At 33.5% G+C, this 13,958-nt stretch overlaps 2 protein-coding genes across 2 annotated transcripts; both read left to right on the forward strand.

Moving 5' to 3' along the window:
* Positions 1 to 226: 226 nt before the first annotated feature.
* LOC132178212 (loganic acid O-methyltransferase-like) lies at positions 227 to 2,227 on the forward strand. The gene is made up of 3 exons (XM_059590661.1): positions 227 to 319; positions 960 to 1,619; positions 1,889 to 2,227. Exons 1-3 carry the CDS (start codon positions 227 to 229, stop codon positions 2,225 to 2,227), a joined length of 1,092 nt encoding a protein of 363 aa, XP_059446644.1.
* A 3,590-nt stretch (positions 2,228 to 5,817) lies between these two features.
* Positions 5,818 to 8,026, forward strand: LOC132179543 (loganic acid O-methyltransferase-like). The gene is made up of 3 exons (XM_059592281.1): positions 5,818 to 5,963; positions 6,783 to 7,442; positions 7,544 to 8,026. The coding sequence occupies exons 1-3, from the start codon at positions 5,871 to 5,873 to the stop codon at positions 7,883 to 7,885; spliced, it is 1,095 nt and encodes a 364-aa protein (XP_059448264.1). The 5' UTR covers positions 5,818 to 5,870; the 3' UTR covers positions 7,886 to 8,026.
* The last annotated feature ends 5,932 nt before the right edge of the window (positions 8,027 to 13,958 follow it).

Below are 13,958 nucleotides of genomic sequence, written 5' to 3' on the forward strand. Positions count from 1 at the left end.
TTTCGGTGGTAAAGAAAAAATCACTAAAACCAAAAACTAAATACACCTAAATCTAACTCATCTTTTCCTTTTCTTTTCTCCCTCTGCTTCTCTTCGAGCTCACCCAACAAAAAGAAAAGCCAAAATATCTCCTCGAGCATCTTGGAAAAAACACGAAAGAAAAAAAGATTTGGCGTAGAGATCTAGAAAACCAAATCCCATCAATACATTACTCCATTACTTAGAGATGGAGGATAAAAGGATGGATGAATTTCCTGAATCATATCCAATGAGTGGAGGAGATGGAGCTTACAGCTATGCTCAAAATTCCAAATCTCAGGTATCTTCTTCTTCTTTTCTTTACTTTTAAGTCTTTCTTATCCTCATAATTAATCGATTTATATAAAAAAAGATCATATCTATATTGTTTTTTGGGATTGATTATTGAGTAATAAATTAAGTATTTTTTTTTTTCAGAACTCGGGTGTCCTCTAAATTGTATTTTGAAGTAGAAAATCTAAATCATTACATGGAATAATTGTAGAAAATCTAGAAGGATGAGTATCCATCTATACCAAGCTATGCCATAACCCATCACAGTTCACAATCATTGAAAATTATGTCATTTCCATCATAGGGTCATTTTTTGTTTTTTTGTTAGCCTGGGAGAGAGGGACTTGACAACATTATTTTTTTTTTTTCCTAAGTAAAATTATTCATTGAACATGCAATGTCTAGCAGAAGTGTCCTCAAGGGTAGCTCGTTTCATGAATCAGGGGTCATTAGTTCAAATCCCAGAGTGGGAGTGGACATGTCACAAAAAAAAAAAAAAAAAACTATTGCAGCAAAAATGAATAATTGCTAGATTTGAAATGTGAACATGGACAAGCATGCATCTTCCGCTTTTATCATCATGCATAATAATTGCTATAAATGAATTAAGGCATTCAATTGAAAATAATGACTTTCCTGGTTTGTAGAGAGGATATGTTGAAGTATCCAAAGAAATGATAAAGGAGGCAATTCTCAAGAAATTTGACATCAACACCCTTTCTACGCCTTTAAACTCAATTTTTGTTGCGGACTTGGGTTGTTCTACAGGACCCAACAGCTTTATTGTTGTGCAAAACATTGTAGACGCCATAGAACACAAATATCAACTTTCAAAATATCATGATGAGATCCCAGAATTTCAAGTTTTCTTTAACGACCATGCCTCCAATGACTTCAACACTCTCTTCAAGTCATTCCCACCAAAGAGAAAGTACTTAGCCTCTGCGGTGCCTGGCTCTTTCTATGGCCGCCTATTTCCCAAAGGCAGTATTCACATTTTTCACTCTTCTCATTCCCTAAACTGGCTGTCAAAGGTGCCCAAAGAGATTATGGACAATACTTCTCCTGCATGGAATAAAGGAAGGATACATTACACAAATGCTCCAAAGGAAGTTGTGGAGGCCTATGCGACTCAATTTGCCATGGACATGGAGTCCTTCCTGTGTGCAAGAGCAGAAGAGCTTGTAGTTGGAGGGTTGATGGTACTTCTCATAGTTGCTGTCCCAGATGTCATTCTCTCTTCTGAGTTCACCATTTGTACACAACTAGACCATCTGGGATCTTGCCTAATGGACATGGAAAAAATGGTAAGAAATCCCATATTTCATTAAGTAAGATAGAGACTAAAGTAAGCAAATGCTTTAAATTTCCATTTAATTTGTAAGCATCATACATGGACAAAATAAATTTTTTTTTTTTCTTTTTTTTTTTTAAAAAAAAACATAGAAAACACTATCCAATGTAGAGTCTATGAAGAATTGAAGTGTCTTCCAAATGACCAACACTAAAAGCAAAAAGTTCTGTTTAATTTATAGATGATGTTTCAATGAGAGCCTAATGGGTATCCTGATTGTAGGGATTAGTTTCTGAAGCAAATCTGGACTCTATCAATCTGCCCATCTATTTCCCATCTCCTAAGGAGTTAATGGCAGTCATTGAAAGAAATAGGTGTTTCAGCATTGAGGGCATCCAAGATTTAGGTCAAGACAAGCAAGTACGCATCGAATCGCTTACTTTGACCCTCAGAGCTGCACTCCGAGGATTCTTTGAGAAACATTTTGGAAATGACATCGTGGATGAGGTCTTTGATCGTTATCTTGAGAAACTTGCCAACACTCCTATTTTCTTAAACCTTAATGAAAACCAAAAAACATTTGTATTGTCTGTCATTCTAAAATGCAAGCCAAACTATTAGACTTGGTGATGCAGAGGAAAAAATAAATAAGTTGATCGTTTAATTTTATTAGCTAATTAAGTTATTTGCATTTAAATTAGTATTTAAGAGTTATTGTTATGGGCTTGGCCCAAAGTCTGTTAAATTAGGGTTTTTGTTATTTAATAATAGGCTTAGCTCAAAAGTCAGTAAATTTAGGGTTAGGGTTTATTTTACAGTGTCTATTGAAATGCTCTTTGTACTCTTATGGAGATTAGATTATGATTAATGAAAAAGATGCTTTCTTGGAAGCATGATTGCTCTCTTCTTCTTGGTGGTGAAACTCTACTGAAACCCCATTGTTGACCAGTGAGACTCTGATCAACATGGTTTATCTTATTTTCTGTTATTTTTATCTATTTTCTATTGTTCTTCTTCTACCCTACATCACTTGGATTTTCAGCTGGCCAGAAATTTGGAAGAAACTTATGGACTACAACTAATAACATATAATCAAGTTCTAACATTTGTTTCTTCGGTTAGAAAAGGGTGTTTTCGCTACCCATTTTCACAATGTTTGTTGCAAACTAACACTTTATTTCGTTTGTTAGCTTAATTTCATAAATGGATATATACTCTATAGAGAGTGTTATTACTATCATTCTAAAGCAGTTTATTAGTAGTTGGCTAAAGATATATATGTCCAAATTGAGACTACGATGTGCTTTGTTAAAGTTTTCATTAAATAATTAAATTTACGTCTTGTTATCCGCTTAAGTTTTTGTAACCAGTGATGATTTAACATGGTATCAAAACAAAAGGCCGGTCCTGAATTCAAACTATAATTCCATCAATTCACTCAGAGTGATGAGTGACTGAGCCACCACCCATGGAGTGGTTCGACCACCCAAATTTTAGGTAGATAGAGGTGGCCGGCTAGTGAGCATCTCGAGAGTTGCTCGCAACCAACCCCATCTGATGCAGCGTGACTTAGTGTGTTATAGTGAAAAACAACAATAAGGAACATGATAAATATTTCTAGACCTTGAGACTATCAAAGATCTAAGAAATCTTCTCAAAACACTAGAGCCGATCTAGGGTTTGAAGGAAAATAAGGAAGAAACTCAACTATGAGACTTCTTATTGAACAAAACTCATATATAACCCAAATCTGGGTTTCTGGAGGCTATAAGCATGTATTTATAGGCCCCCAAACTCTAACCCTAATTAAAATATGAAATAAACTCGAAATTGAACTTCTATGGAGCTCGTCCGAACAGCACTTAAGTCCGTCCAGATGGCCACGGACAAAAACCATGAAACGGCGCCCGTAACCTAACCTAAACATAAAGATAATACGATGCTCGTCCGGACGTCCATTCCTTATAAACATGCTCAACGTCTTCTTGTCCACAGGCAGAGACAGAGGGAGGAGGCGACCGGGGTAGGCCATTTCCCCCCCAAAATAAGGAAAAAAAAAATTATAAGTAAAAAAAAAAGAAAAAAAAAATTGACCATTTTTTTAGATTTTTTTGCGATATCTAATAAAAACTTTTGGCCCTGTTCTTAATTTTTTTTTGGCTCATACCCATTAAGTCTTTTTTTTTATTTTTGGTCCTTACTTTCAAATGCTCATTCTTTTTTGGCCCTTACGGTAGTTCTTATTTCATAAAAAACAACCAAAATATTTTTTTTTAATAAAAAAAATTCTAAAGAACTGAAAAAAAAAAAAAAAAAATTGGCTAGCTCGCTCCTATAAAATTTCTTGGCTCTGTCTCTGTCCATAGGCAATGTGAGATTATTTCTCAACAAGTTGCCCGTCTAAGGGGAAGGATTACATCACTAATTAAGTATATAGTTAATATATGAAAGTCAAGGCAGCTTTGTGAAGTAAAGGAATTAAGTTGGATGATTCTTTGAAGCTTTGGTGAAGTAGGCGAAAACGAAAGGTTCCCTGCCAAAACCATCACGCAAGAAAGGTCTTGAGAAAGGATTGACTGACTGGTACTAGAGGGTCCTAATTATTCATCAAAAATCAAAAATAAAAAATTACTTGAGTGTCTAATGAAGTTTTGACCAAAAAAAAATGGTACAGGATCGATTGTGTATGGACTAGGATCTACAGAGATCTATTTCTATTGGACTGGAAAATATAGGGAGACTTGCACGTCACTTGCAACGTGACTTGCTTGTTTGAGATTGTGTTTAAACAATTGAACTTTTAAGTCAAAAAGTGTTTTTAACAAAAGCTTTATTTTTAAGCTTTTACTAAAAGTGCGTTTTTGTCATTTTTAGGCTTTTTGGACCCTTAAAAAGGCTTTCACTTTTTTTTCTCAAATGGGTTTTTTTTTTTTTTTTTTTTTAAACGGTCTTTTTGAGTATTAAACGCACTTTTAAGCCCTTCAAACCCACATTCAAACATGCCCCTAATCTCTAACATGAGTTGTGAAGAAATTCATGTGCCTAACTCATCTCATAAAACTGGTTCAATAAGAGAGGATTGCCCATTATATTCTTTATAAACATGCCCAAGGTCTTGTCTATAGGCAATGTGGAATTATTTCTCAATACCCTCCCTCGTGTACAGGCTTGTATTTTTTTTGGTCCTTGTCACGTGGTAAGTAGTGTTGGCCCCATTCGTCTTGTGGTAGGCTCTGGTACCTTGAAAAAATTCGTGTCCCTAACTCATCTCATAAAATTGGTTCAATATATAAGAAAGAGTCGTTCATTCATTATAAACATGCTCAAGGTCTTCTTGTCCACTGGCAGAGAGAGGGAGGGGAGACCAAGGTAGACCATGGTCCCCCCCAAAATAAGGAAAAAAAAATTATAAGTAAAAAAAATAGTAATAATAAAATAAAATAAATGTAAAGTAAAGTTTTAAGTTTAGTCATTTCGGCCCTCTCCAAAAAAAAAAAAAATAAAAAAATAAAAAAAATGAAAATTGGCCCTATGTTTAGATTTTTTGGCCATATCTAATAAAAACTGTTGGCCCTGTTCTTAATTTTTTTGGGTCATACCCATTAAGTTTTTTTTTATTTTTGATCCTTACTTTCAAATGTCTATTTTGTGGCCCTTACTTTCAAATGCTCACTTTTTTTGGCCCTTACGTACAGTAGTCCTTATTTCATAAAAAGCAACCAAAATATTTGTTTTTAATAAAAAAAATTCTAAAAAACTGAAAAAAAAAATTGGCTAGCCCGCTCCTATAAAATTTCTTGGCTCCGTCTCTGTCCATAGGCACTGTGAGATTATTTCTCAACAAGTTGCCCGTCTAAGGGGAAGGATTAAATCACTAATTAAGTATATAGTTAATAACTTAATATATGAAAGTCAAGGCAGCTTTGTGAAGTAAAGGAATTAAGTTGGATGATTCTTTGAAGCTTTAGTGAAGTAGGCGAAAACGAAAGGTTCCCTGCCAAAACCATCACGCAAGAAATTAAAGGTCTTGAGAAAGGATTGACTGACTGGTAGTTGAGGGTCCTAATTATTCATCAAAAATCAAAAATAAAAAATTACTTGAGTGTCTGATGAAGTTTTGTCTCGTGTACGTACGTTGATCTTGCATGGTGCCTATAAATCCGTGGCACCTCGGCTCAAGACTGTAAGAGACACCACATAAACCTTAATTTGTTTGTTTTTAGTGTCTTCTTTTTCTGCTTTGTTTTGGTACTAGAGAATAGAGATGGAGGACAAAAGGAATAATGAATTTCCTGAATCATATCCAATGACCGGAGGAGTTGGAGCTTACAGCTATGTTCAAAATTCCAAATATCAGGTTTTATTTTCATTTATTTATTTACTTTTTCTTTTGAAAATAAAAAATATATACAATGTTGTGTTCCCAATACTGTCAGTCTGCCACTTCACTTGCATGTAAAAGCACCTAGAAATACGTACAGATTAACACCTGAATTTCCTAAGATCATTCATAAAATTTCTAACTGCTCTTTTATTGTAGCTCTACATTTATCACCTCTAGTGGATATATATATATATATATATATATATATATATATATATAATGGTAGACAACGAATCACCTGTCTTTTTTTTCTTTTTTTTTTTATTCTTTTAATTTTCTTTATATTTATAAATTTTTTCATAGAATAAGAATTATTGGCTAATGCATATTTTTTTAAAAATTAACCATTAGATCCATCTTTGGCAATTTGGGAAGTGCATTTTAAACAATTACACAAAATGCAAGGACCAATTTTTTATTTTCTCACAAAAAAAAAAAAAAAAAACCTCTTAAAGGGAAAGGTTGGAATTACTGAAAGCTAGCATATCTAGCTAATTGACTCTTGTTTATGCAGCCTTTTACACATAATAATGAAAACTACCCTTCATTAATATACATGTTCTTTTTTTATTCATTAAGATTAAACTTTGGAATGACATTAACAATCAAGTGATATTCCCAATAGGTAGTTCAATCGGCTGGGACCACACTTAATGAAGCGGAGGTCACTAGTTCGAATACCCCTCCCCCCTTTTGTGCGGACATGTCAAAAAAACAATCGAGTGATAATTTGAGAAGGGCATATGTAAAGACATTCAAACTGAAAATAATGATTACTTCGTTGGTTTGTAGAGAGGATATGTTGAAGCAGCCAAAGAAGTGATAAAGGAGGCAATTGTCAAGAAATTTGACATCAATTGCCTTTCTGCACCTTTAAACTCAATTTTTGTTGCAGACTTGGGCTGTTCTACAGGACCCAACACCTTTCTTGCAGTGCAAAACATTGTAGATGCTATAGAACACAAATACCAGCTTTCAGAAGATCGTGATGAGATCCCAGAATTCCAAGTTTTCTTTAACGACCATGCCTCCAATGACTTCAACACTCTCTTCAAGTCCTTCCCACCAAAGAGAAAATACTTAGCCGCGGGGGTGCCTGGCTCTTTCTATGGCCGCCTATTTCCCAAAGCCAGTATTCACATTTTTCATTCCTCTAATTCCCTAAACTGGCTCTCCAGGGTGCCCAAAGAGATTACCGACAAAACTTCTCGTGCATGGAATAAAGGAAGGATACATTACACAAATGCTCCAAAGGATGTTGTGGAGGCCTATTCCACTCAATATGCCATGGACATGGAGTCCTTCCTGATTGCGAGAGGAGAAGAGCTTGTAGTTGGAGGGTTGATGGCACTTCTCATAGCTTCTGTCCCAGATGTCATTCTCTCTTCTGACTTTACCATTTGCACAGAGCTAGAACTTCTGGAATCTTGCCTGATGGACATGGAAAAAGTGGTGAGAAATCATATATTACATTGAGAAGATAAAGACTTCCAAATTTTGGTTAATTTATAGATGAAGTTTCAATGAGAACCTAATGGGTATCCTGATTGCAGGGATTAATTTCTGAAGCAAATCTAGACTCTATCAATCTACCCCTTTATTTCCCATCTCCTAAGGAGCTAATGGCAGCCTTTGAAAGAAATAGGCGTTTCAGCATTGAGGGCATCCAAGAGTTAGGTATCCAAGACAAGCAACTAAACCTCCAATCGCTTACTTTGACCCTCAGAGCCGGACTCGGAGGAGTACTTGAAAAACATTTTGGAAATAACATCATAGATGAGGTCTTTGATCGCTTTTCTAAGAAACTTGCCACCACTCCTACTTTATTAAACCTTAATGAAAACCAAAAAACATCATTACTGTTTGTCCTTCTGAAATGCAAGCCAAATGATTAGACTTGGATTTTCTGCTGGCTAGAAATGTGGAACAAACTTATGGACCGCATCCAATAACATATCATCAAGTAATAACATATGTTTCTTCAGTTATAAAAGGGTGTTTTCGCTATCCATTTTCACAATGTTTGTTGCAAACTAAAACTTTATTTCATTTGTTAGCTTAATTTCTGTCTTTCAGAAATGGACACATACTCCATCGAGAGTGTTATTACTATCATTCTGAAACATTTTATCAGTGGTTGCCTAAAGATATATGTGTTGAGATTGAAAGTACAAATATGTTTTGTTAAAGTATTCATTAAATGATTAAATTTATCTTTTCATATTAGCTTATACTTTTGGGATAAATAGTAATTAATATGATATCAAAGTAAAAAATTCTGAGTTCAAACCCTAAATCCATCAATTCACTTGAACTAGCTAGTGGGCCAACACCCACAAAGTGGTTCGGCCATCCAAATTTTAGGTAGAGGTGGCTAGTGAGCATCCCCAGAGTCGCTCGCATCCGCCCCCATGCCCTTAGTTACCACACTAGATCTTGATTTGCTTTTTCTACTGGCTTTTCTTTTGATTTGCCAAATGTTTGCGTGAGTTGGAGATAAATTTCTCATCCAACAATCATTGAAACTTATGTCACTTCAATATTTAAGAGGTTCGGCTTGCTTCTCCCCCGTATGTGTATAGCAGTATTTGGATGTGATTGTTGATCTTGTAGAAATGGCTTAAAGAAAAGTACTAGTTGAAAATGAACTGTTTTGCTTTAGAAAACACAATCGACACGAAAATTTGAGCAACAAGGAATAAAGGAGAAGCAAGCAAGGGAACAATATTTTTTCCAACTCTTTTCCTTTGGTTGATTTGACACTTCTTTACTCAACTCAACTCAAAATTTTTAAATTTAACCCAAAAGTTTTCAACCCAACTAAAAAAATATTAATAAATTTTTTTTAAAATAATATATAGGTGGTGACTGAACTACCCAATTTTTTTTCTTTTTTTTTTGTTATATTTTTTATAATTTAATTTTATATTCTTTAACCTATCTAAAAATAATCTCAATTCTTTTTTTCCTCGATATTCACAATTTCAAGTTGAGTTAAGAAAAATACAAAAAATAAAAAATAAAAAATAAAAACATCACACATCCAAACAAGCTCTTATAGCCGCATCCACAAAAATGCAAATATTACTTTTAGATATTCGCATCCGCATTAAAATTCTACTAATAGCATCCGCACCATTATTGTATTTACTATCCACTATCCGCCTATTTTAATCTCATAATATAATACCCCAAAAAATAAAAATACATTTTTAAAAATAAAAATCATTTTTAAATGCACTTGATTTTTTAGACAAATATGTTTTACGTGAAATTAAGATTTCTTAAGAGAAAAACAAAAAAAATGTTACAGGATCGATTGTGTACGGACTAGGATCTACAGAGATCTATTTTTATTGGACTGGAAAATATAGGGAGACTCGCACGTCACATGCAACATCACTTGCCTGTTTGAGATTGTGTTTAAACAATTGAACTTTTAAGTCAAAAAGTGTTTTTAACAAAAGCTTTATTTTTAAGCTTTTGCTAAAAGTGCATTTTAATCATTTTTAGGCTTTTTAGATCCTTAAAAAGGCTTTCACTTTTTTTTTCTCAAACGGGTACTTTTTTTACTTTTTTTTTTTTTTTTTTTTTTTTTTAAACGGTCTTTTTGAGTATTAAACGCACTTTTAAGCCCTTCAAACGCACATTCAAACATGCCCCTAATCTCTAACATGAGTTGTGAAGAAATTCATGTACCTAACTCATCTCATAAAACTGGTTCAATAAGAGAGGGTTGCCCATTATATTCTTTATATACATGCCCAAGGTCTTGTTCATAGGCAATGTGGGATTATTTCTCAATACCCTCCCTCATGTACAGGCCTGTATTTTTCTTGGTACTTGTCACGTGGTAATTAAGTAGTGTTGGCCCCATTCGTCTTGTGGTATGCTCTGGTACCATGAAAAAATTCGTGAGCCTAACTCTTCTCATAAAATCGGTTCAATAAGAGAAAGTCGTCCATTCCTTATAAACATGCTCAATGTCTTGTCCACAGGCAGGACAGAGGAGGGGGGAACCGGGGTAGGCCATGGGTCCCCAACAAAATAAGGAAAAAAAAAAAAATTCCTATTTTTTTGATTTTTGGCCGTATTTAATAAAAACTTTTGACCCTGTTCTTAATTTTTTTTGGGTCATACTCATTAAGTTTTTTTTTTTTTTTTGGTCCTTACTTTCAAATGTCTATTTTGTGGCTCTTACTTTCAAATGCTCACTTTTTTTGGCCCTTACGATAGTCCTTATTTCATAAAAACCAACCAAAATATTTTTTTTTAATAAAAAAAATTCTAAAAAACTGAAAAAAAAATAAAAATAAATAAAATTAGCTAGCTTGCTCCTATAAAATTTCCTGACTCCGTCCTTATCCATAGGCAATGTGAGATTATTTCTCAACAAGTTGCTCGTCTAAGAGGATGGATTACATCACTAATTAAGTATATAGTTAATATATGAAAGTCAAGGCAGCTTTGTGAAGTAAAGGAATTAAGTTGGATGATTCTTTGAAGCTTTAGTGAAGTAGGCGAAAATAAAGGTTCCCTGCCAAAACCGTCACGCAAGAAAGGTCTTGAGAAAGGATTGACTGACTGGTAATAGAGGGTCCTAATTATTCATCAAAAATCAAAAATAAAAAATTACTTGCGTGTCTGATGAAGTTTTGACAAAAAAAAAATGGTACAGGATCGATTGTGTATGGACTAGGATCTACAGAGATCTATTTCTATTGGACTGGAAAATATAGGGAGACTTGCACGTCACTTGCAACGTGACTTGCCTGTTTGAGATTGTGTTTAAACAATTGAACTTTTAAGTCAAAAAATATTTTTAACAAAAGCTTTATTTTTAAGTTTTTGCTAAAAATGCGTTTTGGTTATTTTTAGGCTTTTTAGACCCTTAAAAAAGCTTTCACTTTTTTTTCTCAAAAGGGTATTTTTTTTTTTTTAAACGGTCTTTTTGAGTATTAAACGCACTTTTAAGCCCCTCAAACCCACATTCAAACATGCCCCTAATCTCCAACATGAGTTGTAAAGAAATTCATGTGCCTAACTTATCTCATAAAACTAGTTCAATAAGAGAGGATTGCTCATTATATTCTTTATAAACATGCCCAAGGTCTTGTCCATAGGCAATGTGAGATTATTTCTCAATACCCTCCCTCATGTACAGGCTTGTATTTTTCTTGGTCCTTGTCACGTGGTAACTAGTGTTGGCCCCATTCGTCTTGTGGTAAGCTCTAGTACCTTGAAAAAATTCGTGTGCCTAACTCAGCTCATAAAATCGGTTCAATAAGAGAGAGTCGTCCATTCATTATAAACATGCTCAAGGTCTTCTTGTCCACTGGCAGAGACAGAGGGAGGGGAGACCAGGGTAGGCCATGGTCCCCCCCGAAATAAGGAAAAAAAAATTATAAGTAAAAAAAATAATAATAATAAAATAAAATAAAATAAATGTAAAGTAAAGTTTTAAGTTTAGTCATTTCGGTCCTCTCCAAAAAATAAAAAATAAAAAAAAATAAAAATGAAAATTGACCCTATGTTTAGATCTTTTGGCCATATCTAATAAAAACTGTTGGCCCTGTTCTTAATTTTTTTGGGTCATACCCATTAAGTTTTTTTATTTTTATTTTTATCCTTACTTTCAAATGTTTATTTTGTGGCCCTTACTTTCAAATGCTCACTTTTTTTTGCCCTTACGGTAGTCCTTATTTCATAAAAAGCAACCAAAATATTTGTTTTTAATAAAAAAAATTCTAAAAAACTGAAAAAAAAAAAAAAAAAAAAATTGGTTAGCCCGCTCCTATAAAAATTCTTGGCTCTGTCTCTGTCCATAGGCAATGTGAGATTATTTCTCAACAAGTTGCCGGTCTAAGGGGAAGGATTACATCACTAATTAAGTATATAGTTAATATATGAAAGTCAAGGCAGCTTTGTGAAGTAAAGGAATTAAGTTGGATGATTCTTTGAAGCTTTAGTGAAGTAGGCGAAAACGAAAGGTTCCCTGCCAAAACCATCACGCAAGAAAGGTCTTGAGAAAGGATTGACTGACTGGTGCTTGAGGGTCCTAATTATTCATCAAAAATCAAAAATCAAAAATTACTTGAGTGTCTGATGAAGTTTTGTCTCTTGTACGTACGTGGATCTTGCATGGTGCCTATAAATCCGTGGCACCTCGGCTCAAGACTGTAAGAGACATCACATAAACCTTAATTTGTTTGTTTTTAGTGTCTTCTTTTTCTGCTTTGTTTTGGTACTAGAGAATAGAGACGGAGGACCAAAAGGAATCACTACGAATCAACTTTTTTGGTCATGGACCATTAGTAATGTGTATATGGTGTTAACACGGTACTAAACTTTAGTAACGTATCTATGGTAACGTGTTTGACGGGTTATGAAATTGGACGTAACTATTTCAACTTTTATAACGTATCAGAATCTGACACTTTACCAAATGGTAACGTGTCAGATTCTGACATGTTACAAAGAGGTTGTAACGTATCAGAATTTGACATATTAAACCCTAAACGTGTTGTAATTTAAGACATTATAATTTAGTGGCGTGGCAAGACATTATAATTTAGTAACGTGGCAACAACTAATGAACAGTTGCCACGCCACTAAACCCTTTATTTTTTGTAGTGAATAATAATGAATTTCCTAAATCATATCCGATGACCGGAGGAGTTGGAGCTTACAGCTATGCTCAAAATTCCAAGTATCAGGTTTTATTTTCATTTTCATTTATTTATCTACTTTCTTTTAATATATATATATAAAAAGTTGTTTTCCCAATACTGTCGGTCTGCAACTACATGTGCATGTAAGAGCACTCTTTGTAGGCTCATCAAAATTATTTTGTGGTTATTTTAGTGAGGCAATTTAACTAAAATGGCTTAAATGTCTATTTTTCAGTCTCACTATTTTAATTAAAAAAAAAAGTAGTGAGGTGAATAGTACACACAAAATTAAAAAATTACTATTCACTCACCTATTGATTAAACAACTCATTTCTCTTTTCTTTTTGGCTTTTCGTTTCTCTCTCTTCTTTTAATAGTTAAAAATAAATAAACAAATTTTTGAAAATGAAATTTAAATGGAATAGTGAAAGTGGATAGATAAAATAGTGAGGCTGATAGGGTGTTCTAAAAAAGTGAGTTGTTAAAATAACTAAAAGAGTACTTTTGATTATTTTGGTAAGTAAAATTTGGTGAGACTGCTATGAATGCTATAAAAGCACCTAGAAATACGTACAGATTAACACCTGAGTTTTCTAAGATGATTCTATGGTATTCATATAATTTTTACCATTCTCCCCAAAACTTTTTTTTTTTTGTTATTTTGGTGAGTCAATTTAATAAAAGTGGCTTAAATCTTCACTTTTCAGATTCATTATTTTAACCAAAATAAAATAGTAAGTAAACAGTACTCACTATCTTTAAACATTCTTAGCAGCCTCACTAAATTTTACTCACCAAAATAAATAAAAGTAAATTTTTTTTTCTTTTTAACAACTCACTTTTTTAGAGCACCCCAACAGCCTCACTATTATTTTAACCAAAATAAAATGGTAAGTAAACAGTACTCACTATCTTTAAACATTCTTAGCAGCCTCACTAAATTTTACTCACCAAAATAACCAAAAGTATACTTTTTTTTTTTCTTTTTAACAACTCACTTTTTTAGAGCACCCCAACAGTCTCACTATTTTAACAATTCATTTTTACTATTCTATTTAAATATTATTTTTCAAAGATTTGTTTATTTTTTCTGTAAATTTTATAGCTTTGAATGTTTGTATTTTCCTAATGGTCTATTTTAAGAATATTTGTCTTATTTAATATTTTTAAAAATTTGTAATTTTCCGTTAATATTCTTTCTCAAACGGTAATATTCTTGGTTGATTTTCTTATGGAGAAAACCACCTCGATTGTGAAGGAGGAAATGGGGTTGTGGGGGCGATATTGGTTGAGAGAA

This window comes from Corylus avellana, chromosome ca4 (genome assembly GCF_901000735.1).
Source record: "Corylus avellana chromosome ca4, CavTom2PMs-1.0".
Taxonomy (NCBI): Eukaryota; Viridiplantae; Streptophyta; class Magnoliopsida; order Fagales; family Betulaceae; genus Corylus; species Corylus avellana.